This window comes from Callorhinchus milii, unplaced genomic scaffold (genome assembly GCF_018977255.1).
Source record: "Callorhinchus milii isolate IMCB2004 unplaced genomic scaffold, IMCB_Cmil_1.0 Scaffold24, whole genome shotgun sequence".
Lineage (NCBI taxonomy): Eukaryota > Metazoa > Chordata > Chondrichthyes > Chimaeriformes > Callorhinchidae > Callorhinchus > Callorhinchus milii.
In genome coordinates, this window is record NW_024704765.1 from 5114521 (window position 1) to 5141884 (window position 27364).

At 43.4% G+C, this 27364-nt stretch overlaps 2 protein-coding genes across 6 annotated transcripts in view; both read right to left on the minus strand.

The window, feature by feature from the left end:
- Window positions 1-124: 124 nt before the first annotated feature.
- mmp23ba (matrix metallopeptidase 23ba) lies at window positions 125-12047 on the minus strand. 2 transcript variants are annotated; one of them, XM_007907261.2, is made up of 8 exons: window positions 11804-12047; window positions 10014-10150; window positions 7305-7441; window positions 6172-6339; window positions 5541-5705; window positions 5282-5392; window positions 5041-5167; window positions 125-904 (listed from the first exon to the last, which is right to left on the minus strand). In XM_007907261.2, the coding sequence occupies exons 1-8, from the start codon at window positions 11936-11938 to the stop codon at window positions 730-732; spliced, it is 1155 nt and encodes a 384-aa protein (XP_007905452.1). In that variant the 5' UTR covers window positions 11939-12047; the 3' UTR covers window positions 125-729. The 2 variants fall into 2 exon arrangements, with proteins under 2 accessions (XP_007905452.1, XP_042199702.1); XM_042343768.1 differs by lacking the exon at window positions 11804-12047 and having other exon boundaries at window positions 7305-7422; window positions 10014-10090.
- A 4754-nt stretch (window positions 12048-16801) lies between these two features.
- The window catches only part of mib2 (MIB E3 ubiquitin protein ligase 2), a 100180-nt gene continuing 89617 nt past the window's right edge, over window positions 16802-27364 (minus strand). For all 4 annotated transcript variants that reach the window (XM_007907256.2, XM_007907258.2, XM_007907257.2 and 1 more), the window contains 6 exons: window positions 26924-27050; window positions 24258-24482; window positions 23487-23665; window positions 22310-22482; window positions 21644-21709; window positions 16802-20486 (listed from right to left, as the gene is read on the minus strand). In XM_007907256.2, coding sequence (XP_007905447.1) covers window positions 20245-20486; window positions 21644-21709; window positions 22310-22482; window positions 23487-23665; window positions 24258-24482; window positions 26924-27050 — 1012 coding nt within the window. In that variant the 3' untranslated portion in view covers window positions 16802-20244. The remainder of the gene's footprint in view (window positions 20487-21643; window positions 21710-22309; window positions 22483-23486; window positions 23666-24257; window positions 24483-26923; window positions 27051-27364) is intronic.

Genomic DNA, 27364 nt, shown 5'->3' on the forward strand with positions numbered 1-27364 from the left:
CTTTCAAAAAAAATAATAATTTGGTCACTCAATCACTTAAATCAAGACACGAAAAGGAGCTATATCAAAAGCAAGGATTATTACATTATAACATTGCAGAAAATAAAATCTGTGCTGTAGAAATGTTCTTACATTTATTGGGACAATTTATATTTTATCAGACTGCGATATATCTTACTAACACAGGAAAAAAAACTTGCAATTTCAACTCATTAATCTACATATACACATAGTTCTATGTAATATTTTTTAAAAATCAGAATTAATGTCAAACACTGAAGTAACTGCGTGTGAAATTGAGCCCCCGTCTCTTCCCATAAATGGTATTACGGTGAGCTGCTTTATTCACTACATAAACTTGCTAAGCTATTGACGGAGCAAGTGGTGAGTATCTCAAGGCAAATCAGACGTGAATCTGTATTTCCAAACACTTCTCTGAGTACACGTTACTTAATCTCAAGCAAATGCAATAAATCAAACATCTCTGTTGTCACGTAACATCAAGCGTCTAACGCAGGAGGAGTCCAACCTTGTGGCTGCTGAGGGCTGGATACCGTATTTGAGAAACGTCCGTGGGTCCCAGAAACATAACTTTTACGGGTTATGGGGTGGGGGGGGGGACAGATGAAATGGAGGGGAGGGGGATGAAATCAGCCCGTGCCTGTTGGTTGGACCACCCTGGTCTAATGTCACGAACTGCACTGTTTTTTCGTTGGGTCGAGCATCATCTTATTCTTTGACCTTTATCTCCCAGGAGTATTTGGTCAGAGTTTTGCCCCGTTTCTTCACCAGGCACATGTAGGTCCCCTCGTTGATGGCGTTGGCAATGATACTGAGCTTATTGCCTCTCATGGAGATATAACCGGGATAGGAAAACTCCAGAGGTTCACCATCTTTGTACCAGCTGAAAAACAGAAATCAATGCAGATAAAAGCCACACGTTTGTTGCTCTACTGAGAGACACCCGTGCACACAAACAGTCTTAAAACAGTATTGAAGAAAGCCATTCGTCTCCGGGCAAAAACCTCTCTGATTGCACCTTTAGCCACTTCCTCCCGCGCTCTCCCCCCGCAATCTCCCGCCCTGCTGAGTGGGGCAAGTAGCTAAAGATGAATTTAAGATGTTTCCTACATCAAAGGAGGAATGTACTGTGCGTCTATGTATTCAAGTGCAAACTCTTGCAGACAATTGTTTCAAATTCTAAGCTGACAGATGGATTTTACAGGCCGGGTAAGTGCTTAAACTGCAGGATTTTCTGGGGGTAAAAGTTCCTTCAGAAAATAATAATTTGGTCACTCCATCCACGACTGTTTGTGGGGACGCTGCTGTGCACAATTGGCCACGTTTCGCCCACAAAATACACAGTCAATTCACTTTATAGTACATTCTGTGAAGTGCTTTGAGACGTCTCGAAGACGTGATAAGACACTTTTATCAAATGCAAGGATTATTATTACTATAACACATGTACAGTACAGGTCAGTAACACTTACATTGAAAGCACCGAACCCAGTGCGAAATCCTCAAGTAAAAGAGGGAGCCAAAAAAACAATTTAATTTCCTTCAAGAGTTTCATAAAATACCAGGTTTATAGCTGAGAACGGAAGGATATCGAGTACATCTCTGGTATTCACGAGCAAGGAGACATCAATTTAACATCAGTAACAGGAAATTCTTGCAAGCTTTATTTCACACTGTTAACGTCTAGAGGTTAGAGGCTAAAAGATATTTTAGAGGCAATAAATTGTGAATTATGGATGTGCTGAACGACCATGAGGGAGCAACTAAAGTGTTCAGGAGCGGGGGAATGGATAGGAGAAGGGAAAACCTGTGTTTTTATAGCATCCATAATGATGATTACGAAATAAAAATTACTGCCGGGACCTGCTTTTTGTTGGCAAATGCACACCAGAACAAAGCAAAGTCCTCTACCTACAGCCAAGAGGTGGATGATCCTCGAGGATTGTTGGCGAGGATACCAGTTGGAAACTCACTTTAAATAGCTATGTGAATTGGCTGTGCAAGGAATGCCCCCCATCAAATCGCTTCATACCCTCGCACCTTCCTACCTATCCGATCTGCTTACCCCCCCCACACCACAACCCGTTGCCTCCGCTCAGCTGGCTCCAGCCTCCTGTTTGTCCCTTGTCCCCTCCACTCCACCATTGGTAACTGCCTTCAGCCACTACTCCCCAAAGCTCTGGAGCTCTCTCCCTCAATCCCTCTCCCGCAATAATAATATTGATTATTATTTAACAACAACAATACTAGCGCCATTCACCCGGGATGGCGTACCGGGGGCCTTTCACTGTGGCTGAGTCTGACACCGAGCCAAAGGGAGAGGTAATAATCCTTGCATTTGATACAGCGCCCTTTCAAGTCTTCGAGACGTCTCAAAGCGCTTTACACGATATACTGTAAAGTGAATTGACTGTATATTTGTGGGCAAAACACGGCAGCCAATTGCGCACAGCAGTGTCCCACAAACAGTCGTGGATTGAAGTGACCAAGTTACTTTTTTTTAAGGAATTATTACGCCCAGAAAAGTGATCCACCTAACAACCGGGTTCCTACTTACTGCTTGGTAATGCGTGTTGGGAGTAAGGAAACTTGGCCCTACTGGGAATCAAACCCAGGTCTCTCGCTTGCGAGGCAAGTGCTCTAACCACTGAGCTACAGGACTCCAGGAATCCCATCCCATCCCAAGAGACCGGTAATCACACCGCATTCTGCTGGTAATAAACCAGGGAAAAGGTGTCTTTTGACCTATAATCTATGATGTGAGCTGCAACAGTGGAAGCCACAACTCGTGTCACTGGCTCTCGTTTCTCACCGTGCAATTCTGTTACGCTCTCCAGCAGCCACACACCTGGTGATAGCCTGAGATGTGTGCGCGAGGTCCTGCGGGAGATGGTGGTTCCCCAGCACATGATCAGGAGAGAAGGGGACAAACTATCGTACTGGTGTCTTCGCTGTGAGTCAATTCACTTTACAGTACATTCTGTGAAGCGCTTTGAGACGTCTCGAAGACGTGATAAGCTGCTGTATCAAATTCAAGGATTATTACCTCTCCCCTTGGCTCGTTGTCAGACTCAGCCACTGTCAAGGATGCTACTCCATGTGAAGGGCGCTATATAATTGCAAGTTGTTGTTGTTGTTAACTAATAATTATAATTATTATTATTAAATAAATGTCACCTTAGACTTTGTCCCAGACTGGGGCTTGAACCCACAACCTTCTGACTCAGAGATGAAAGTGCTACCCAGTGAGCCACAAAAGAAATCGCATTGAGTAGAGTAACTAATTTCCCGTTTCAAGTCAGCTCTGTAGGAAAATAAATCCAAATAGAATTTCATGACACTTTGTAATCTAACCAGAAGATGGCACTGATTCAACCTAGGAGTCAGCAACAGGCAAAAAAAAAGGACGTTAGGATGGGTTTCAAAATAATAATAATCCTTGCATTTGATACAGCGCCTAATCACGTCACTGAGACGTCTCAAAGCGCTTCACAGAATGTGCTGTAAAGTGGATTGACCACGTATTTTGTGGGCGAAACCCGGCAGCCAGTTGCGCACAGCAGCGTCCCCACAAAACAGTCGTGGATTGAGTGACCGCATGTTTTTTGAGGGGAGTGGGAGGGATTATTACTCCAAGTAAAGCGCTCTGCCAATCGACTAACAACCGGAACATGTTCCTACTTACTGCTCGGGAAACAGTTAATATGTTTACACATCATATAATCAAGAGGTCCCGATCTCCTGGCACACAACGCAACACAAGTCAACCAGAGAGCGAAGTCTGTACAAAGCCGCTTCACTGGACCCCTGAGGTTCAGGCAACTTCTCGATCACATCCTTCGCAGAGGAAACTCCATCAAACAGCACCAGTTGTGGAGGTCAACGGCAAAGTTTCTAGCAACTGTCCTCCCGATGTGAAAGGCGCTATACAAATGCAATTTGTTACAGTTGTTGTTTACTGGTCATGTTATGGTAAGAATACCAGAAAGAAAGTGTTAATAATAATAATTATTATAATAAAGCAGCTTCTGTATAAGATACAATGTCCATGATAGAAACAGGGAGGAGAGGAGGGTGGGATGGGTTCACCAAAGGCATGGGTCAAAGAGTTAGCTTTGCTGCGAGAGTTTTGAAGGCAGAGCGAGAGACACAGAGAGAGTAGAGCAATGTGAAGTTATTTGGGGAGCAAGTAGCAGAGAGTGGGGCAGAACAGCAATGGACGTTAGCACAGTCACTGCAATAGTGCGGGAGTTTTCGCAAATTAAAACAAAAGTTAATTTAATACACCCAAGGATCTCAAACGAGACAAAACAGCAGCTCGAAGACTCCGAGACTCTCTCTGACCAGAGAGAGAGTGAGCGCGTTTCTAAGAAAACCTTGTTATCTGTCTTGCTCCGTGATGGACAGGATACGTATGCACAAAGCTATTTCCATATTACAGACTGGGCAAGTGCAAGTTAGTTAAAGGTTTGAGTCGGAGAAACCACGATTGTTTGTTCTGGCCCGAATGCGGAGAAGTTAAACATGCCCGGCCAAATGGCTTCATCTCGCCTCTGGTTTCTGAGGTGCTGGCTCTGTGGTCTGGACTCCAGACCTCAGTTTGTTTCATGTCACCAATGGAAATCTTAATCCCGTCCAAAATCATTGGACCTCTCCCCAAACTGAGCGCGGGCAGAAGGCTGAATCTCATTAACTTCAAAATACTGACTTTCACTAAATATACAGTTATAATAATAATGCTTGCATTTGATATAGCACCTTATCACATCTCAAAGCGCTTCACAGAATATACTGAGCTACAGGACTACAGTTAATTCACTTTACAGAATACTCTGTGAAGCGCTTCCAGAAGTCTCACCGACGTAATAAGGCTCTGTATCCAATGCAAGAATCATTATTAAGTCATATTCTCCGAGAGATTGCAAGGCACCATTATCACACCCAGGTCATAAATGTGCTGTATTGAATTGAGCCACCGAGCTGCACAATGAATCGTACGACCTCACACACACTACTTACTGCACGATCCCCTTCTTAGCAGCGATCTTCTGACCACATCGGACTGTGACGTTCTTCCCCTTGTGGACAGTCCTCACTTTGGTCCTGGGAGGCACCGGGGTGGGGGGGTTGGTGGATATCGGAGGATCTGTGGAGAACCGGCCATGAGATCAATCAATGTTGTTTCTTTCCAATTCTAATTCAAAGCTCATGGTGCGGGGTGGGTGGGAAATGAGGGAGTGAGGAAGGGGGCGTCTCATACCAAGGCAGAAGTCACAGCTGTGCGGACAGTACTTGGTCATTAGTTTGGGAAGTTTCCGGCACAGGCCTCGCTGTGCCCAAGGAAGACATTCGGCTCGTCTGTCCAAACAACCTGAAAGAGGAAAAGAGAGGCCTTTTGTTTCTATTTAAAGCGAATCCCTATGTTTCCCACATTCCTAACACCAGGCATCCGTATCCTCAAACACAGGTTTAGGGCTGGTAACATTCGGTAATGGGAATACGGTAATAATGAATCTTACCGTACAGCCTCCAAATGCCCCACATGTCGTCCTGTGTGATCTTCGTCTTGCCTGTTAAGGTCGCGTTTTTGTTCATCAGTGCGTTAGTGTTGAGCGAGTGCATTAACCCCAGGCTGTGGCCGATCTCATGGGCTGTGATGTGCACCAAGTCGGTCAGCCAGACCACTGTGACAAGCAAACAAGACACATGAACCTTTTTAATAACAACAATAATAATCATCTTTGCATTCGATATAGCGCCTTATCAGTTTTCGAGACGTCTCAAAGCGCTTCACAGAATCTACTGTAAAATGAATTGATTGTATATTTTGTGGGCAAAACACAGCAGCGTTCCACAAACAGCCGTGGATTGAGTGACCAAATTATTATTATTATTTTAAATCGGGGTAGTCATTTAAACCTCCTGTTAAGAAATAACGCATACTCTAGACTCCGATATTTATTAATGATAATAGTAATGTTTGCATGTAATATAAGTCAAGAACATCTCAAAGCGATTCAACAACAACAAATTACATTTGTATAGCGCCTTTCACGTTCAGGAGGACGTCCCAAGGTGCTGGACAGTCAGGGATTTGGACCCGAGCTGGGAGTTGGGATCAGGACCTTTTAAGCTTCCAGAGAAACTAACCTTTCCTCCAGCTGAAGTGGGTTTTCCCCAGGATCCAATGTTCGTAATCATCAAAATGGATTTCTCCGTGAGGTGGGAAGAAGGCATGGGCCAACTCTCCAGTTATCCCATCAAAGCAGGGGTGAGAGGGGGTGGCCCAACAGTCAGTGTGATTGATGGAATAAAAGCCTGAGAAGGAGTAGGAAAAATATAATTGATATCAGGGCCCGATGTATACAGTTGCGCTGCTGTAGAAAGTCTTAAAGGTGATCTCTATCTAAAGTGATAAGGCGTTATATCAAATGCAAGGATTATTATTATCTCACACACAAAGCTCTTCCCTCAATGTGTCTGTAGACCAAACCATACGGAATTAATTGCTACTAACATCTCCATTACTAGGAAGGTAGAAATCAGGAGGAGGCCATTCAGCCCCTCGAGCCTGTTCTGCCATTCTATAAGATCATGGTTTACCTGTACCTCAACTCCAATTACCCACCTCTTGCAGCATGTGACTACCAGGATGGTAGAGGGCAGACTAGATGAGCCTTGGTCTCTTTTCGTCAATTCCTATGTTCCTAAATAATGACTACGCGCAAATACACTAATCATAGAGTCAAATTAACTTGGGTTCCTGGTAACTTGGGGTCCAGTGGCTCAATATTTCTCGTGACCCGACTGAAAAACTGCCGTCCTAGAGACAGAAACAGAGGAAACCGAATGAATTCAGTCAACCCAAAGTCCCTTTGAAATGACACTTTTCCGAATTAGAACAGAATTTTAACAGAATTTTAGCATTATGGCAAAGACACAGGGGAACTTTTTTGTTGTTTGTTAGATATGTCTGATCATAAGAACATAATCGCTAGACGACAGAAGATCGAGGTCCATCCACCATCCCGGCTGTCAAATGCACAGGTCATGTCCCAAATTGCGTACCGTGTCCCGAGGTATCATTGCCTCTACCTCATTTGTTCTTGGAAAGGATCCATCTTTCTAATTTGTTCTTTATCAACATCCTCTGCTGTTTAGTTCTTAAACATCACCATGGCAGGTTTGCAAAAGAGATGCGATCAGCTCAGGTCTACCAAGACACCCAAGCGACACCAGATCTAACAAACAACACCCAAGTGTTCCCTCTAGCCCTCACTCACCGAGTTTGATATCAGCGTTCCTGGACTCATGGACTTCTGTGAAATTAAAAGGCGAAACTTTGCTCCACATTTGGAAAGCTTCTGCAATTCCTTTCCGGGTATCGTTTTCATTCAAAGTCTTTGGAAAGGACAGAATTCTGTGAATGGAAGCAACCTCATTCACGCATGATATTTATTACAAGTGCAATCCCACATTACACATCATGTCACAACTTCCTTCCTCTTCCCGCTGAACCCTTGCTCCAACCCTTAATCTCACCAAGAAACTCTGAACGTAATTTAGCAGCAGCTCTCTGTAAACTGACCACTGTTGTACTGTACAAACATTTCAAATGAGTAAAACGTTAGGAATGATTCACTGGAGTTTGCACAGGATCAGGGTTTTTTTTTTGGTGGGGGGGGGGCAGGGGGAAAGAAACGATTCCAAACTAAAGTGGCCACAGTCTACGCAAATAAGAAATAAGGGGAAAAAAATCCTTGCATTTGATATCACATCTTTTGTATTGGGCGGACGCCTCCAAACCACTTCACAGGATTCAAATGCAAGGTTTATTATTATTATTATTAGTGTTTGACTTGGGCCCAAAGGAGGAACGAGTGTGATATGGAACAGCTAAACGGTGGCAGGTTGTGCCAGAACCAGGTGCGTACAATAAAACACTGGTTAGTAAGTGGTAACTGCAAACCCCCAAGTCGGATTTATTTGCATTGACAAAAATATACAGTACAGTATTATGATTACACTAAGTTTCCGAGCGTGACAAAGTGATTCTGGCTGAAGTAAACAAACACAGGATTTGAATTCCTTGTCGCTGAGGATTTGTTTTCAGGCCAGCTGATTAATTCTTCTGGTTTTCAAATGGGGGGGCGCGCGCGGTGGGCGGTTTATTAAAACCGCACTTTATGATTTGTTAATAAAGACCGGGGGCGAGATAACAAACACTCGCTAGTGAGTGGCAGTGAGAGGGGGTTGTGTCGGCAGAGTGAGTCACACACCTCCTTTACTAACGAGGGGATTATATATAAATAATGTACAGATTTCAGCTAGGAATGTACTGGTAGGATGCATTTCAAAGCACCAGATAAAAGGAATAGGGAAGTAGACAGCGCTGGGAGGGAGTTTGTTTGCTAAGATGCTCATTCCTTCCATTTGCATGCATGCGGTTTATGGTTTAGTGATACCGATCAGGGTGATTCCTCCCCAGCAAGGGAAACTTTGATCTGCCAAAAGCGAGGCAATATTCCTGGGCGGAGAGACTGTTTGTGGAGATGCTGCTGTGCACAATTGGCTGCCGCGTTTTGCCCACAAAATATACAGTCATTTCACTTTACTGTATATTCTGTGAAGCGCTTTGAGATGTCGTAAGGGGCTGTATCAATGGCAACGATTATTATTATTATTATTATTATTATTATAACCGGGTGCTCGAATGGGAAATCAATGATCTGTGTAACAACAGCACAGCTTTGCGTTCGAGACATTCCTGGAGGAAAGACTTTGCCAAACCCAGGTTTCTAAACTTCACTTGTACCTCAGTGTGGTAAGCCACAAAGCCCCAACAATTTGGAGAGCAGTTCTGCATTTAAAAAAAGCATCTGAAGCCATTAGGTCCATGAGGTTGGATTTTAAAATCACAACCTTTTATTTTCTGCCAACATGTTACACAGCGGTTTTACTTTTAACTTAATATTCAAAAGTATCAGGCCATGGAAGTGAAAGGAAGTAATAATAATCCGTGCATTCGATAAAGCGCCTTATCACGTCTTCGAGACGTCACAAGGCACCTCACAGAATATACTGTAAAGTGAATTAACTGTGTATTTTTTGGGCGAAACATGGCAGCCAATTGCGCACAGCAGATCCCACAAACGGTGTGGATTGAGTGACCAAATTTTTTTGAAGGAATTGTGATCCGCCAATCGAGTAACCACCGTGATCCTGCTTACTGCTAGGTCAACGGAGGCGTGTGGAGTAAGGAAACTTATCCAAGGTTTCACCCTGCCGGGAATCAAACCCAGATCTCTTGTTTGCAAGGCGAGTGCTCTAACCACTGAGCTACAGGACTCCATGCGACTTATCATGTCTTTGAGATGTCTGAAAGCACTTCACAGAATACACTGTAAAGTGAATTGACTGTGTGTTTTGTGGACGAAACATCCACCTAAATTTTGAGGACATCCACCTAAACATGAGTCATTCCCAAGCTGTGGAGCCATAAGGACAAAAAGAGGCCATTTGGCCCATTATGCCACATTGGCTCACTGTTAGAGAATGGGTCGTTTAGTCCAATTCTTCTCAACCAATTCATCAGGTTGGACATTCTGCATTCTAGCAGCCCTCTGTGTGTAAAAACATTTCTCCAAACCTCAGCCTTCCTCCCTTTGATCTTTTGATAATGAGCTTAAATCTGTGTCCTCTAATTAAACTGCTAAAACTAGCTACACCAGTTAAACGCTAGTTACTGATACGCACCTGGTGTGTTGCTGTGTAATGCTATTTCCAGTGCAATTTATATTAATTAAACAATTGAAAACTGGTATTATTATTTAATAACCATTATTATCATAATATTAATAATAAAACTCCACCTTAAATAGCTTCAGGGCTTCAAAACACAATTGTATCTCAACAAACTAAGGATTAGTTTACCGATACCCCGTCCTGTGATGGAAGTTTTATGTCTATGTTTATGCCCACGTTGTACGTACTTGTAGGTGAGATTGAAGTGGTCCCATTTCTGCATCTGTGGAGTTAGGGTATATCTCTTCCTCCTGGCCTGATGTTGCACTGTGGAGTGCACCATAAAGATATCCAACACCATTAAGCTGGACGAAGCAGCGTGTTCCTATCAAGTACAACCGTTAAAATGACCCAAATCTGACAGAACCACAGAAATGTTCAGCACAGAAAAAGGCTATTTCAGCCCATCAACTCTTGTGCTGACTCTTTCAAACAGCAATTCACTCATTCAGTCCCACTTTACCTGTCTTTTCCACCATGAACCTGCAAATGACTCCTCTTTAAAGATATCTTAAAGTCATCGTACTGTCAGTATCCTGACCGATTTATACATAGAGACACAAATCGCAAGTGTGAATAACTCATCAATGATTCCTTTTCTCTTGGAGTGACGGGTTATCAGAAGTTCACTGTATTTCAACTTTGCTGGAGAAGTTAAAGAGACACACCTGGGGTTTAATGTAGGCTGTAGGTATTTGCAAAGTAGAATAAGGGAGGGCTTTCTTTTGGTGAGATTCACAAAGTAGTTTGTTGCAAATTTTCAAAACTGCCCAAACACAATGAAGAGAGAATGATGTTGAGTCTGTCTATCTCTCTGGTGTTCTGTGAGTGTGCGTCTCTCTGTCTCTGAGTGTGTGTCTCTCTACGTGTCTGTAAGTGTGTGTCACTGTGTCTGTGAGTGTGTGTGTTTCTGTCGGTCAGTGTGTGGTCTCTGTCGGTGTCTGTGAGTGTCTCTCTCTTTGTGTTTTTGAGTGTGTGGTGTATGTCTCTGTGTCTGTGAGTGTGTGTGTCTCTCTGTATCTGTGAGTGTGTGTCTCTCTGTGTGTGTCTCTCTGTTTGTGAGTGTGTTTCTCTGTGTGTCTGTGTGTGTGTCTCCCTGTGTGTCTGTGTGTGCGTCTCTCTGTGTCTGTGAGTGTGTGCGTCTCTCTGTGTGTCTGTGAGTGTGTGCGTCTCTCTGTGTGTCTGTGAGTGTGTGTGTCTCTCTGTGTCTGTGTGTGTATCTGTGTCTGTGAGTGTGTTTCTCCGTGTTTCTGAGTATGTCTTTCTCTGTTTGTGTGTCTCTCTGTGTCTCTCTCTGTATGTCTGAATGTGTGTCACTCTGTGTATCTGAGTGTGTGTTTCTTTGTGTCTGTGAGTGTATCTCTGTGTGTCTATGAATGTGTGTCTGTGTGTCTGTGGGCCCCAAGAGGCAGGAGGTGATGACCTCCTGGAGCCCCTCGGTCATGACTAATTCCCTATAATCCAATGATTAAAACCAAATATGCAGAGATTCCTAACTTTGAGCTTCCCGATTCCTTGTTCCCCCCGAGGGGCTCCGATTAGAGGGAACTGGATGAATCTTTCTTTAATCAGCATTTACACAGCGCCCCTCACACAGGATAGCGTCCCAGAGCGCTAAACAGTGGCAGAGCATGACCTCGAGCCGGGCGGGGGGATTGGGGGAGATGACCGTAGGTACGGTCGAAGAGGAAGGTCTTCAGGCCCGATCTGAAGATGGGGTAGGAAGGGGCAAAGCAGAGGGATAGAGGAAGAGTGTCCTAGAGTTTCGGGGCTCAGATTAGTGCCTGAAAGCGCATTGATTACAACATCGCAAAACACAGTCACTACATTTACAGAGTATTCTGGGAAGGGCTTCAAGACGGCTCGAAGACGTGATAAGGCACTGTATCAAAAGGATTATTAGCATTAATATTATTACAAGCATTCAGAAACTTGTAGCACACAGGGGGTTAAGGTGTTGATTATGGTCGATACTCACCAACCGAGTTCTCCAGGCAGGAACTGCATCCACATCTCGCTCCCCGGCTACAAAAGCAATTGCCGTTACAATGCACAGAATAACATTAATATTCGGGAAGTAGTCCTTAACCTCTGAGGTCGGAGCCAAATCCATTTGGACTACTTTGCAGGTCACTTTTCCTCGAGTTTAGTCAGCGTTTCTGAACCCAGACACTGCATTCAAGACCACAACAGCCTGGTAGTCACTCTTTACTATCGCTACTGCTGTTAACACAGAGAAGGTTTTTCAATGACTCTTTTTAGTTCAGTAACACTTACATAAACTTCATTTCCGAGTCGGTGCTTTTTTTAAAAAAAAAACAGCGAAATGGTATCACGTTACTTCAAATGTAGTTCTCAAAAAGACCTCTATCCATTTAGTTTGCAAGTTAGCAAGAAACAGCTGGGGAAGACTGTGAACTTCCTGATCTGGGCTGGCTACTTCTGAGCTGTAATCAGTCTCAGATGCGAAGCTATTGGCGAACATTACATTGTTGAGATGTGCCAGATAAAAAAAAAGCAAAAAAAAAATTAAATTGATTCCATATAGGTCAATTCTCATCACACAGTTTACATCAATGCAAAGCCGTGTCTTTCAAAGCTGTGTGCATTGAAACTCCCTGCCCCATTATACACACACACACACACACACAAAAGTCTTTGTAAAGCTATTTAACTGCATTGTGACTGACTGTCAGGTCCTGTCTGTCTGCTCCTATTATAGATAAACATTTAAGTGCGAATAAATGCGATAAAAGCAATTCCAGACAAACACTGGTAAAAAAAAAGCTTATTTAACGTGGCTTCGCGGATGCCAGAAATAACAGTTGCTGTAGCAACATCGCTGGCTTAAATGTGACTTGACTTCCTCCATAAAAATATTTAGGTTAAATACTGAACACAAACGAGGGAGACAAAACTTCAGCTCAGGAGAAGACACTTTGCAGCTAGATTGTGAATCAGCTTTTCTTTCACTGAATGTTTTAAGGATTGTGGCATTTTTCCTTCCTCACTGGTTTCTTTTGTTCCTCTGTTAATAATAATCCTTTCATTTTATACAGCGCCTTATCATGTCTTCGCGATGTCTCCAAGCGCTTCACAGGATATGCTGTAAAGCGAATTGACTGTATGTTTCGTGGGCGAAATGTAGCAGCCAATTCCCACAGCAGTGTCCCACAAACAGTCGTGGATTGAGTGACCAAATTATTATTACCATTAATTTTTGAAGGGATTATTACCCCCAGAAAAGTGATTCCCAAATCGACTAACAACCGCAATCCTAATTACTGCTTGGTAAACAGCGGAGAATGGACTAAGCAAACTTGCCCAATGTTTTGCCCTGCCGGAAATCAAACCCATTCATTCCTCTCTCTTGCGAGGCCACTAAGCTACTGGACTCTACATCCTTTTGTACCTTATACTCAAGGTTCCCGTCCCACCTGCTGGGGAGGATTTAGTAGCCTGCCTGACATCTCTCCCAAAGCCTCTCCCAGAGAGCCAAACCAAGCTGCCCCCACAGAAGTGGAGGGTTTCCAAAACCCATACAAGAGGTGAATTTATAAACCTCGGGATAGGAAGCTCGCAAAATGCAACTGTGAATCAGAGAAGTCTGTCTCCACTCTCACAGCGGACCATGTAGGTCACATCAGACAAAGTAGTTGTATTTTAATAGCACCTATAAATTCAAAATATCTCGCAGCTCCTTACATTAATTGCTGTCATGCATAGCGCCTTTTATCATCAGTGAACACAGTCATTTTCCCCACAGCCAAAGGTCCCACAATTAACCATGGAGGTGAATGATCAATTTATCCAGTTGGCCAAGTCAACATGATAATCTCCCTTCTCTTTTTGAATAGTGCCGTGGGAATGCTAACTTCCACCTGAACAGGCAGACGGGATAATAATCCTTGTGTTTGAGATTGTGCTTTAAAATCTTCGAGACGTCTCAAAGCGCTTCACAGGATATACCGTAAAGTGAATTGACTGCGTATTTCGTGGGCGAAGCGTGGCAGCCAATTGCACAGAGCAGCGTCCCACAAACAGTTATGGATGGAGTGACCAAATTATTATTATTTTACATTAAGGATCCACCAATTGACTAACAACCGGGTTCCTACTTTTGGCCCCACCCGGGAATCGAACCCAGTTCCTCTCGCTTGCGAGGCGAGTGCTCTAACCAATTAATAATAATAATAATAATCCTTGCATTTGATATAGCGCTTTTCACGTCAGGAGGACGTCCCAAAGCGCTTCACAGAACACACTGTAAAGTGAATTGACTGTATATTTGTGGGCGAACGCGGCAGCCAATTGCGCACAGCAATGTCCCACAAACAGTCGTAGATTGAAAATGACCAATTTAATTATTGTTTTTGTTTTTTGTTTTTTTTGGAGGGATTATTATTCGGCTCTGTGTGGAGTAAGGAAACTTGCCCAAGGTTTCGCCCTCTGCCTGGGATTGAACTCAGGTCTCTCACTTGCAAAGCGAGTGCTCTAACCACTGAGCTACAGGACTCCACTAATGCGAAGGGCAGCATCATTGACAATGCAGTGCTTCCTAAATAATGCGTCGGACTAGATTTGTGGAGCTTGAACCCACACCAGTGATTAAAAGGAGCTATACAAATGCAATTTGTTGCTGTTATATCAATCGGTGACGGAGTTTGTAAAGTTAAAGGGCAGATGGTTGTCTGAAAGATTCATCCTGTGAAGTGAATTCCATTCCCTCTAAACAGAATCTCTCAGGAATCAGCAAGGAATCAGGAAGCTCAAAGTTAGGAATCTCTGTATATTTGTCTTTTAATCGTCGGTTGCTGGAAATTATTGAAGAGGGGGAAATAAATGCTGCAATTAAATGTTAACTGATTGTAAATCCCGCGATGGATGTGGATGTAAAGGAGAATTTAAGAGTTAATCATTTTAGGGCGGAGACAAAGGGAAAAGGATTAGCGAGTTGCTTATCCTAACTGTTCACTGATCTGTGAAAGCTCATGGGGGATAATAGGGTTGTGCGAGTGGATGTTCACAAATCAGAGGTCATTAGGCTGGTTCTGTAGGTTTTTGCAAACTCAACTGTAGGATGTGCTACAAACTTTGCTAAAAATATAAAAGGGGCAAAAAAGAAAAGGGATCCAAAGGCCATGGTTTTCTTTCCGACTTCTCATTCGCTTTTTCTCAGGCCTTTCCTCAACCGAGAAAGGCGTTTTTGGCGTAATAATGTGCTCCATTGGTCTTACGTTTAAAACAGAAACTTTCACCTAAGCGCACTGGGACCCTGCACTGCATTAGGGTCGGTTTACAAATGCAAGTTGTTGTTGTTGTTGGTTCATTTACCCTTTTAGAATCAAATGCAATCGGTGTGTAAAGACTGAGCTAAAAAGAAAAGTTACAGCAATGGCCCAACTGTGCTTGGTGCAGCGAGATGTCTGAACTTGAGGCGTTGCTCCCCAAGGGGGGCATTGCACAAGGTGTGAATAATAATAATAATCCTTGCATTTAATATAGTGCCTCATCATCATCCTAACATTTGATACAAATGCCTTTGACATTGGGAGGATGCCTCAAAGCGCATCACAGGATTTCACAGAAACAGAATGTGCAGTGACCAGACATTTTGTACTGCAGATGATACCAACTCCTACTTGAAAAAAATTCCAGCGTTATTTGCATTTGTCTTTGGAGATGGAGGGAAGTCAACATGAAACAGAGCCCAATAGTTCAAAGGCAGAAGAAATTCCACAAGATCTAACACTGCCACACTCCAAGATTTGATAAGCGATCAGCCCTCCTGCCCGCCCCCACCACACACACAGATCCATACTAACGTTAAGAGTGAGATATGACAATAATCCACACATTTGACATAGCACCTTATCACATCTAAACATCTCTGCAAAGTCCATTAACTGCACATTTCTAAGCAACGAGGTAGCCTGTTTGCACACTGCAGCGTTCCACAAACAACCATGAACAGATTTTTTTTTGGTGGGGGAAGGGTGGCGGGTGGAGGAAGAAAGAATTATTATTGGTCAGGGCATTGGCAGAAACTCCCTTCTCTTTTCAGACAGGGTCAACAGGACCAGCACAGATGGGGCCTTGGTTTGCGTCTCATTTGAAGGACGCCATCTCTGACATTGCAGGGTTTCCCCAACACTGCATTGCAGTGTCAGTTTAGACTATGAGCTCAAAGTGTGGACTTGGAGCCTGAGCCCATCACCTTCTGACTTGGAAGGTCAGATCGCTGCCAACTGAGCCTGACTCACACCTACGATGTCAGGATAATAGACCCAGCGGGGAATCCGCTCTGTACTCGGGCTTTCCGCTGTGAGAACAATCTGCCAAATCTATCTGGAGCCTGAAGGCGGCACACAATAAAAGGCTACATCATATTGAACCGTTCTAAAATGTGCTGAATAGCCCACTCAGCTGAATTAAAACAAGGCTTTTTTATACAGTCAGCCACTTGGTTTGTTACACGTCTACGCAAGGAGGAAGAAGTCTGTCGTTGCAAAGTCGTTTGGCAAAGCCTCGTGCATTGCTTTGAAGCCTTAAATGACCACTTACTTGACGACCAATTAATAGGGCTAAGGTATGCCTGTCCCTGGGCTGTTCATCACTCCAACCTTTGCTCCACTCAGTTTGGCAATGTTCATGGTTTGGTCCATTAGCGACATGTGGGAAACATAAGGCAAACTAACGTGGGCCAATTTGTTCTGCCGGTATAAGCCTTCTGAGCAAAACAAGGTTAGAGAGGTTTAGGAATTGTTAAGGACACACATACACACCACAAACACAAACGCACACACACACACACACACATCAGGAAGCATTTCTTCACACAGAAAATGACTGGAAAGGGAAATTCAAGGGTAAGTGGAACGGGAATATTTTTTTGTGATGGCGGTGGCGAGGGGAGTGGGGGTAAATAACATAAGCCGCTTCTTAGCTTCAGATATTCCTGAAACACCAGCAACGCTTGTAATTCAAAATAATTTATTCACAACATACACAACTTCAACAATTTGTTCTGTGGAGACAGAAGCCCAGCAGATGATGGTAAGGCAATGACACCAAGATCTCTAATGTAAGTAAATGTAAGTGAAGCTAAAACACAATACCCTTTGGGAACTCCCGTCTTCTCGTGGTTTCCGTTCTCTTAACCTGTACGAAAATCAGTTTGTTTAACTACCCGCTGTTTCGTTTCAGGCATCAAATCGTCGGTAATGTTACGATGCGGAGGAGTAGACACATGGGCGGGGGGGGGGCTTTGCAATCTTAAGACTTTGTCGGACAAATCTTAAATCGGAGCTGGGAAAGCAAATTACGATGAAAACAGTCGATGAAGGTGACAGGTACTGGTATCATTGCTGGTCGTTAAGACAAACTCCACGTTTTTAAAAACCTGTTTGCTAGTGGTCTTAGCTTGCGAGGAAGCAGCTTCTTGTGATTCAAAGTCCCTCATGTTACAAATCTTGGAACATTTGACCCTTTTTGTGAATAAAGCAACAACAACCTGAACAATCGTTGGGGAAATAATATCTCTGTGAAGACATGCAGCGCAATCTCTCTCTCTCTCTCTCACTCCGATTTAAGTCAACCTTAAAATCCTATAGTCTACCAACACTTAGCAACAGGTGAAAAACAATCTGCCCTTCGCAGAAAGACTCTCTCAACGATATCAATTCGAGCGGCTACAAATTTCTGCGGCATTAAGATTTTTTTTAAGAAGTGGGGGGGAAAAAAAAGAAAACGAGGAACATGCCTGTGAGATCCAGGCATTAAGAAATCACCCGTTTATTTCAACAGTTAATTCCTGACCAGGCCGTCTCCACAGTGACACAAACCTTTTGGCACATATGCTTTACTGACAGTAAAACTCGAGCTGGATATAAAGGCTGCATCGTTATGTGACGCCTCAATAAAATGACACACAAATCCGTTCAACAGGTAAGGAAAAGCTACGTCGATGCACAGATCACACAAATGCACGTACAAGGTATACAGCAAGCAAATCATAGTACAAGTCTTCTCATCGCTATTATTCTCCCCCGTTCCATTTCCCGAGCTCTTATCTTGATCTGCTAGACCTTATTTTGAACACAGGAAATATTAAATAGACACAAGTATTTGAGCTCACGGTGGCCCAAGATTAAATAAATCAAAAATGACACTCACATAATTCTATGAAGTTTCACTTGGGGGGGTGGGGGAGGAGAGGGAGAGGGGGGAAAGTGGGTCTATTACTGAACATGATTGCTTATAAAAAGCCACCTTTCCGTTACTTGTTTCCAAAAGGAGTTCCCATTGTAAAGCAATAATGAAAAATGTTTTTAATACGAAAGACGCCTTGAAACTCTTGGTTGCAATAAAACCACGACCTTCAATCAGTAACAATAGACACAAGTCATCACCACTCAATCTAAATGAAGCACCATTTTAGTTCCGAGACTGCAGTGTGTCGAGTTGGTTTTGTGTTTAAAACGCGATTCCCCCTCCAATTTGCCAAGGTGGCAATTTTCTTTGAACTTGCTTTCGTTTAAGGGGAATGGCATAAACAGCATTAGATATCTTTTGTACACTGACACCTTAATCTGTCAAAACTGTGTGTAAAAAAAATGAACATCCTTACGATACCAAATCTATTAAGTGCCCTTTTCAACAGTGTTTTACCTTTAGGTTTCCAATTAGTTTATTGCTTGCAACAGAATGTAGTGGTTAGTCCAAACACAGGCCAGGAGCTTGGCTCCTGACATAAGGTGACTTGTGAACGTTCAAACGTTAGAACCATATGGACAAGTGTATTCAATATCATATTGGACGAACAAATGTTAGTGTAACAGTGATATTCTGCCACTAGGTGTCGGTGGCACAGTACACCATACTGTAGACATTTATGTGCAAATTGCTATTACTACACTGAGTCTCCATTCGGACGGATCTGCATTTGCGATCTCTCCTTTTAAAAACAGAGAGGAGAATAAATTTCTTTCTGAAATACTTAAATAATAAACATATAAACCTGGCTCCGAATAAAGTTATACTTCTGCAAATAGCACTCAAATCAAGCGTACTCATTTTTAAGAAGAAAAATGCATTAGTTGGGTTGTAAAGTTTGACAGCGATCCCTTTCTTGCAGACATTCATCACTTGATTTTGCTTACGATCAGCCAAATGGATATTCAGTCAAATAGGATTCAGTGTGCCAGTCTAAATGGCTCAAATATAAAGTACCGGTACTTTTAAAAAGGGGGTAGCATTGACGGCAAAATGTGCAAGGGTAATAAGAACAATCTTCCATTTGATACAGAGATCTTTTACATCGGGAGGATATCTCAAATCACTTCACTGGATTGTACTGTGTAGCGACCAGATATTTTTGACGGCGAATGCAACAGTAAATTTGAACACAGCAATGACCCATCAACAGCCACGTGAGGCGAAGCGAGCAATTTGTATTTGGGGGAGGGTACTGTTGGCCAAGACACCAGCAGAATCGATGTGCAATATATTCTCTGCAAGGTTCCCATCTGGTCAAAAAAGACTGCACTGAATATCAACAGGGGAAAAAAATATAGATTTTTATCTGATTTTTTTTTCTCTCTCTCGCTCTCTCTCGTGAATCAACTAGCCAGGGTTCTCCACACACATTCTGTCATTTGTTACCACCTTTTTAGGACATGGTACGAGGAATTATTGTACTTGATTATGACCACGCATACCGAAACGAAAATGGCAGAATGCAGTGGAAAATAGCAAAAAAAAAAGTTGGGTTTCGTCCCCCCAAAAAGTCATATAATTAATGATATATATGTATACGGAAGTAATTGTATCCTTATAGAAGCCCCTGTATGGCTGCTAACGTTTGGCTGGAAGGCATTGTATCTGGAAGATTGAAGTTCATTTTTATAGTCCTAGGATCTTTAAATATATACAACAGACTATGAACCACAGTGGTTAGATTAAGGATTTTTTTTACAGTGTGCACTTTTTATATAAATACATACGCAGCAGGTCTCTTGAATGCGACTGGGCGCACGTCTCAAGCATTAGCATCTATTAACAGAGCGGCATTTGGGGCGGTTGGGAAATTTACTTTGCGTTCTGTACGCTGTTTCGCTGCTTTTGTTATCGAAGTGCGTTAATTCCCGCCAGTTCTTGCATAGCGGGACATTCGTTTCAAGTTAGGAAGGGGCAGAAGGAAAAACAAATTTTTTGCAATTCTCGTCTCTCGCTCAATACGGCATATATAATGGTACCAAAAAAATGCAACCACATGATTCTAAATGGGACTGATGCAAACAGTGGTACTGAGGGGGTTAAATCTGAAGTCAACGAAGCAAGCACAAACGTACTGCGGTAAAAGGTACAGAAAATGTCTGGAAATCCGATAGTATGATAGAAAAGATGGCTTGCCATGCATCAAACAAAGATCTGTATCCTCTCTCGAATGTTCTGGCGACAGATCGGACATGCTTTCAGGGCCACACTGCACTCTAGACACGAGCCGTGGCCGCATTGGAACACGAGCTTGATCTGGTTGTCGATGCATATAGGACAAGTTATCCTCTCCTCCATCTGTCTGTATCTGTACTGCAGCTGTTCCAGCAGCTTCCTCTGGTCTGGAGGTTCAGCCGTGGTGTTGCTTTCGACTTCTGTGTTATCTGCAAAGCACGAAAGTAAACAGAAAGTCGGTGAATCGATCTCTGCTACCGGCCAAATCAGCTTCCAGGGTAAAACCAGTGAACATTTCAACCAAGTCATAATAAATGGAAAGAATAATGCAAAGTACAGAACATGGGAGATAGACAGAAATTACACTGTGTGATACAGAGATTATAATATAAATAATAATAATTTGTGGGCGTTTTGCTATATCAAATGCAAGGATTATTATTATGATGATAATGATACAGAGGTTGAGGTTAGGGTCCCTATTGCTGATCCGCACTCTTAGAAAAAGACATTTTCTGCAAAGACGTGACCCGTCGTGTCTGTGTCATTGCTACCAGATTTGTTCCCTCATTACTCCTGCTTGCACTTATCTGAAGCCCAAATTTCCGCCTACTTTGAACCTGTTTAGGATACTTGTGTCTTAAGAGAAAGGGGAGTTGATCATAGGCACGGTCAAAGAGTATTTACATTTAAATCTTACACTGACGACCTTACAAATCTGTCAACAGGGAGGCCTTGGAAAGGCATACTGAGCAAAATTGAAATTTTGTGCACAACGAAAGCTACATAGTTGATCACTGTCCCTAAGTGCTGGGGTCATGGAGGGATTTAGGTTAGGCAGATGCTAGCATTAAATTCCTAAATCCCCAAAGTTCTTTTAAAAGCAAATTATTTTGACACTAGGTTAAAAGGGAAAATAAAAGAGCATGGGGAGAAAGCTGGTTGGTGGGAGTAGATTCAAGCGTCTCATGTGGAGAGAGAGGAAAACAAAATCAGCACTGGTTTAATAATAATAATAATCCTTGCTTTTGATACAACGCTCTATCATGTCTTCGAGACGTCTAAAAGCACTTCACACAATATACTGTAAAGTGAATTGACTGGATATTTTATGAGCGAAACTTGGTCTCCAATTGCGCACAGCAGCGTCCCACAAACAATCGTTTCTGAGCTGTAACATTCTTTGATTCTCTGACACTGACAGCAATAGGTGGTGGTGGGGTGATTGCCACCAGAACTTATAGGAGTGAGTTGATCTCTGAACAACCGAGCGGAATACAGATATCTTGTTCGTTTTGGGCTGCAATCTAAACCAGAGTCAAAGGTCAGTGTTTCAGGTGACGTTCTGAATAGCGAAATGTGTTACCGTGTCGGACTTTCTTTGTTATAGTCACTTGGCATTTGATGCATTTCTTCATTCTTAAAGCACATTCTGTGAATTAAACAGACATTTTAGAAATCAACGCCCAAGGAACATTTTGTGCTAATGCGCGTGCATCAACACACGCGCACACACACACACACACTACACACATACAAACACACACACACATGCCACACACCCACTACACACATAGATACATACACACACACACACACACATACCCACTGAACACATACAAAAACACCCACATATCTACTACACACATACAAACACACACTGTCAGCTCCTGGAGAAGCACAGCCTCAAGCCTTCCTCTCCTCCCCCCCACTCATCTGCTCAACATCAGGAACCTCTTATGCTGCAACGGAAGTGTGCCAATAATCATCTGGTTTCTTTTGTATCGTCGACCCAGTCTGAAACACGTTCAGCACTAAACGCAAGTGGGGGGGGTGGTGGGGGAATAAAAGCAGAAACTTGTCCCTTACTTTGCAATTCTAAATATATCTTCTCTCTCGGAAACTACGCTTGCTGTTAGCTGACTTTCCTTCTTCTCTCCTTAAAACTGTGGACAGACGACTGGAAGCCACAATAATTCTCGCAGACACGGCCTTTGTGATTGTGTCACGGTGCTGGGCTGGCTTACTGTACCTTCGCACACTACGCAGTGCTGACAGGGTGAAAACTGAACGAGCATGGTCAGCTCAGAGCACACCAGACACTCCGAAAGGCCCGTTGACACCGGCATGGCGAGGTTCGTCATCGTGTTCGGAGTCGTGTGAACTCGACGGAGAATAGCTGTGCCTGTTGGCTGTTGAGATCCCCTGTAACAAACACCAACAGGAAGGTTAAGGACCTGCGCTGGAAAGAATTCAAAAGATACCCCGACGCCTGCCAATTTCCCCCTTATGGTGACCATATGGCTTCCTGCAGTCCACACACCCTCAGCTTCCAGCCGTCAACTTTGTGTCATGACTCACATGACCTGATCCAGCGCCTTATCGCGTCTTCGAGACGTCTTAACGCGCTTCACCGAATATACCACAAAGTGAATCGACTGTATATTTCGTGGGCCAAACGCGGCAGCCAGACTGTCCCACAAACAGTCGTGTATATTTCGCCCAGAAAATATACAGTCTATCCACTTTACAGTGTATCCTGCGAAGCGCTTTGAGACGTCTCAAAGATGTGATAAGGCGCTGTATCAAATGCAAGGATTATTATTGTTATTATTATTATTATCGCTGAATGCGCTAATGTAATAGTCAAGTCGACTCTCTGCTGTGAGGCTCTCCACCTGGTGGTCAGGTGAAAGAATGAGAATGATTCTCACTCAATTGATTCCCCAATCGAAACTCACTTAGCAGGCGCTGGTAAGCATCGGTACTTGTAACACACTGAAGTTCAACTTTCTTTACAGACAGCCACCTTTCATGCCAGCATATTTGTTATTTGTTTGGGATAATAAAGGAGTGGGGTGGGTAGGTGGTGGGGGGGGGGGGGGAGGGAGGGGAAGGAGAAAAGGAGGATGGTAATCAATTAACAATAATAAGGTCATTCAATCCACAGCTGTTTGTGGGACGCTGCTGTTTCGCCCACAAATATACGGTCAATTCACTTTGCAGTCTATTCTGTGAAGCGCTTTGAAACGCCTAGAAGACGTGAAAAGCACTATATCAAATGCAAGGATTATTATTATTATTATTGCATAGTCACTACACGTCACAGCAAAAATCCACGTGAGGCGCTTTGAGACGTTTCAACGTCATAAGGCATTATATCAAACACAAGGATTGTTATATATTATGTATTACTATTGTTATTTTACCTGAATTTCTCAGCAAAACTTTTGACTATCTGCACAATTCTTCCATCGGTGACCAAATCCAGTGGCGTTTTACCCTTGTAGTTGGTGTAGTTAATATCTCCCCCTTCCTGAGCCAGGAAACAGGCTATGACGGCACCGACATTCAGATCGGCAGATCCCAGCAGCCCAGAGGTCTGCAACTGAGCAGCAAAAAAGAGAAAAGCGTCTCAATGTCTCAAACAAATCATACCAGGGCTCAAGTGCCATCACAGCTAAATTCCCATGATGATCATCCAGCTTTGATCATTCTTTTTTTCCCGAAAGAAAAACACCCCCACAACCACACACACCCACAAACCCACACACCCACACACCTACACAAGCACACATACACCCACACACACATACACCCACCCACCCACACACACCCATAAACACACAAACACCCACATCCACACCCACCCACAAACACCCACCGACTCAAACACCCACACACCCACAAACACACACCCATAAACTCACACACCCACAAACACCCACACCCACACAAACACACACATACCCACACCCACACGCACACACAAATGCACACACCCAAACACACGCACACGCAAACGCACACATCCACACAAACATTCCCATAAACACACACCCACAAACACACAGACACAAACACCCACAAACACACACACACACCCATAAACTCACACACTCACAAACACCCACACCCACAAACACACAGGCACAAACACCCACATACCCACGCACACGCACACACAGTCACAAACTCACACTCGTGTACAGCGAGCAGCCCTCGCCCTCCCTCGTTGCCATGGTGTTGACGAGCTGCTGGCGGCTGAGGGCCACGTGCATGGCCGTGTCTCCGTCCTCGTCCTCGGCATTGACGTGGCAGCCCGCGGTGACCAGCAGCTGCACCATGTCAGAGTGCCCCTGAGTGACCGCCAGCTGCAGAGGAGTCTGGTTACGGTTATTCCGAATGTTAATCTCACACTGACCCTGAAGAGGAGAGAGAGAGAGAGAGAGAGGGGCGGGGGTGGGGTTCAATCAATTACTGCAGAGCTATGGTCAAAACTTAGCTTTCTCCCCCCACAAAATATACAGTCAATTCCTTCAAAGCAATAAAAAGAATAATAATTTGGTCACTTCAACCCACGGCTGTTTGTGGGACGCTGCTGTGTGCAATTGGCTGCCGCGTTTCGCCCACAAAATATACGGTCAATTCACGTTGCAGTCTATCCTGCGAAGGGCCTTGAGACGTCTTGTAGACGTGTGAAGGCGCTGTATCAAATGCAAGGATTATTATTACTATTAGTTATTGTGAGTGTTGCACGAACCGGGCCTGAAGACCATACGAAAAATTAAACAAGTTAGAGAATGAACAGCGACAATCTGAGCTGCGCTTTGCCAAACTGGCCGAACGCCATTCCTGACATTTCCGGACAAACACTCGGACAGTTGAGTGGATTCCTTTCGTTTGAAACATCTGGTGTTTCTGAAACGCTCGCCAACACAGAGCGGGCGGTGCTAACGTGGACAGCGAGAGACGCTCACATTGACAGTCAATCTGAATGGAATTGGACATCTACTAATTAAAAGCCTTGGGTTCATTTCAGTTCACTACCGGGGAAGCAAATTGGTGGTGAGAGAGAAAGACAAGAGAGAGAGAAAAAAATACAATGAATTTAAACGAAGTAAAACGAAACAGTTGAACGATTAAATTAGGGTTTCAAATTACCCACTCATGTGCGGTAGCCAATGCAATAGCCATAAAACAACATTGACTCTATTATGACTAGTATTAGACACAAGTAGGCCATTCAAATAAGCAAAGGCACATTATCTTATTAAAGAAAATCATTAATAAAGTCGCACCTCGACGTTCTAGTTAAAAACATTGTTGTGTGGTTAAGTCTGTACCACAATCTGTCCTCTGGATAATCTTTTTGGCAATATATACAGTATTATTATTATATATAATAAAAAAATTAAATCTGTCTCGTGCTACCCAATTAAGATGTACAACGTTCCAATTATTTTCTCTATGACTGGCAGTCTGTGACGTTGTGTAATGTTCGTTTTTGCCAAAGAACAATGTGAGATGCTGTCATTTGAATGATATAACCGCACGCACACACGCAAAAAAAGGAGGAAAGTGACAACATTATGCTCAATTGTGTGCCTCTTCACAAATTCTAGGAAATAACTGTACTCAGTCGGGAGGATCCCATAAAAGAAAAATAAATTAAAAAGCAATAATAATAAAAATGTGGGTCACTCAATCCACGACACTCTTGTATGCAATTGGCTACCGCGTTTCCCCCACAAAATAAAGTCAATTTACTTACAATACATTCTGTGAAGAGTTTTGAGATGTCTCGAAGACGTGGTAAGGCGCAAGCATTATTATTATATTAAACAGCAGATTGCTAGCTCGCTGTGTCTGGAGTATCTTTGTTATGGATAAACTCAGGGAAAAGGAACAGTTCGTCAGTCAGTGGAAGAAAGGAATCCTGAACCAAACTGATTTCATAAACACACGCACAAGCGGAAGTTAGCTTCAATTTCCTTTCCTGCAAAACTAAAGGCACCATTTTGCCTGCTTGTAGGTTTGGGATTAGGATATTCACTCGCAAAGGATTAGCCTGCAGTGACTGGCAAGATATTCAATATCTTGAATGCTATGGGAGGCTTTACTGATAATCAGCACGTGTCTTCGTGGTGCGTAAAGGACTGAGACCTCCACGGTTTTCCAAGTCACGCTTCGTTTTTGCGGTCAGGTTCCCATCTGACCAGCTTCCCGCCGTTAGCTGAGAAACGATGCACGCGCTGTGAACATGGGACAGACTCGTTCTAGAATCATAGAATCTTACAGCACACGAGGAGGCCATTCGACCCATCGTGCCTGTGCCGGCTCTTTGAAAGAGCTACTAACTAGTCCCACTTCCCTGCTCTTACCCCATAGTCCTGCACATTTTTGCTTTGCAAGTTCCTATCCAATTCCCTTTTGAAAGCTATGATCGAATCTGCTTCCACCACTCTTTCAGGCAGTGCATCCCAGACCGTAACAAATCGCTGGGTAAAAAAATTCTCCTCGTGTCCTCTCTGGATTTTTTTTTACCAATTCTCCTTTTCTCAATGCGATGGGCAGATTTGATTAAAGTGTATTAATTGCCCAGAGAATCAGAAATTACTGCCCAGAAAGAGGCCATTCGGCCCATTGAGCCTTGGCTCTTTTGAGCCACTCCACTCGAGCAATTTAGTCAGATCCTAATTTAATTCAATACTCCTTACCCACCTATTTATTGTTTCTGTTGGAATATTTAATGAAATCAATAGAATACTAATCCAGAGAGCAAATCAGACGCTTCAAGTAGGAGAAAAGAATCAGAGAGAGCACCTGGATCTTTAAAAGGAAATTGTTAGACGGGGGAATCTACCTCTTTGATGAGAATTTCGGCCACTTCTTTGTGGTTGTTGAGGCCAGCCAGGTGTAGAGCAGCAAACCCATCTTCTTTTTTCACGTCCACAAGCTGCCGGGCTCGAGCGAGAATCTTCTCCGTGGCTCTGACAAAACGAGCAAACAGATTAGAACGAGTTGTCCACAGGCGGACTTTGTGAAAGTGAGGTGTGAAAGATCCATTATATGGAGTCCTGTAGCTCAGCAGTTAGAGCACTTTCGCCTCTCAAGCGAGAGGACCTGGATTTGATTCCTGGGCAGAGCAAAACGTTGGGCAAATTTCCTTACTCCACATGTCCCCGTTTACCTTTTAGTAGTAATCGATTGGCGGATCGCTTTTCCGGGAGGTAATAATCCTTTTAAACAATAGAATAATAATAATTTGCTCACTGAATCCACGACTGTTTGTGGGGACACTGCT

Coding starts and splice junctions, on each gene's coding strand:
- mmp23ba (XM_007907261.2), bottom strand. CDS start 11,938: ATGGATTTGGCTCCGACCTCAGAGGTTAAGGACTACTTCCCGAATATT. Junction 5,393..5,540: donor GGGCATTTGGAGGCTGTACG/GTAAGATTCATT, acceptor TTCCTCTTTCAG/GTTGTTTGGACAGACGAGCC. Junction 5,168..5,281: donor CAGCTGTGACTTCTGCCTTG/GTATGAGACGCC, acceptor GGTTCTCCACAG/ATCCTCCGATATCCACCAAC.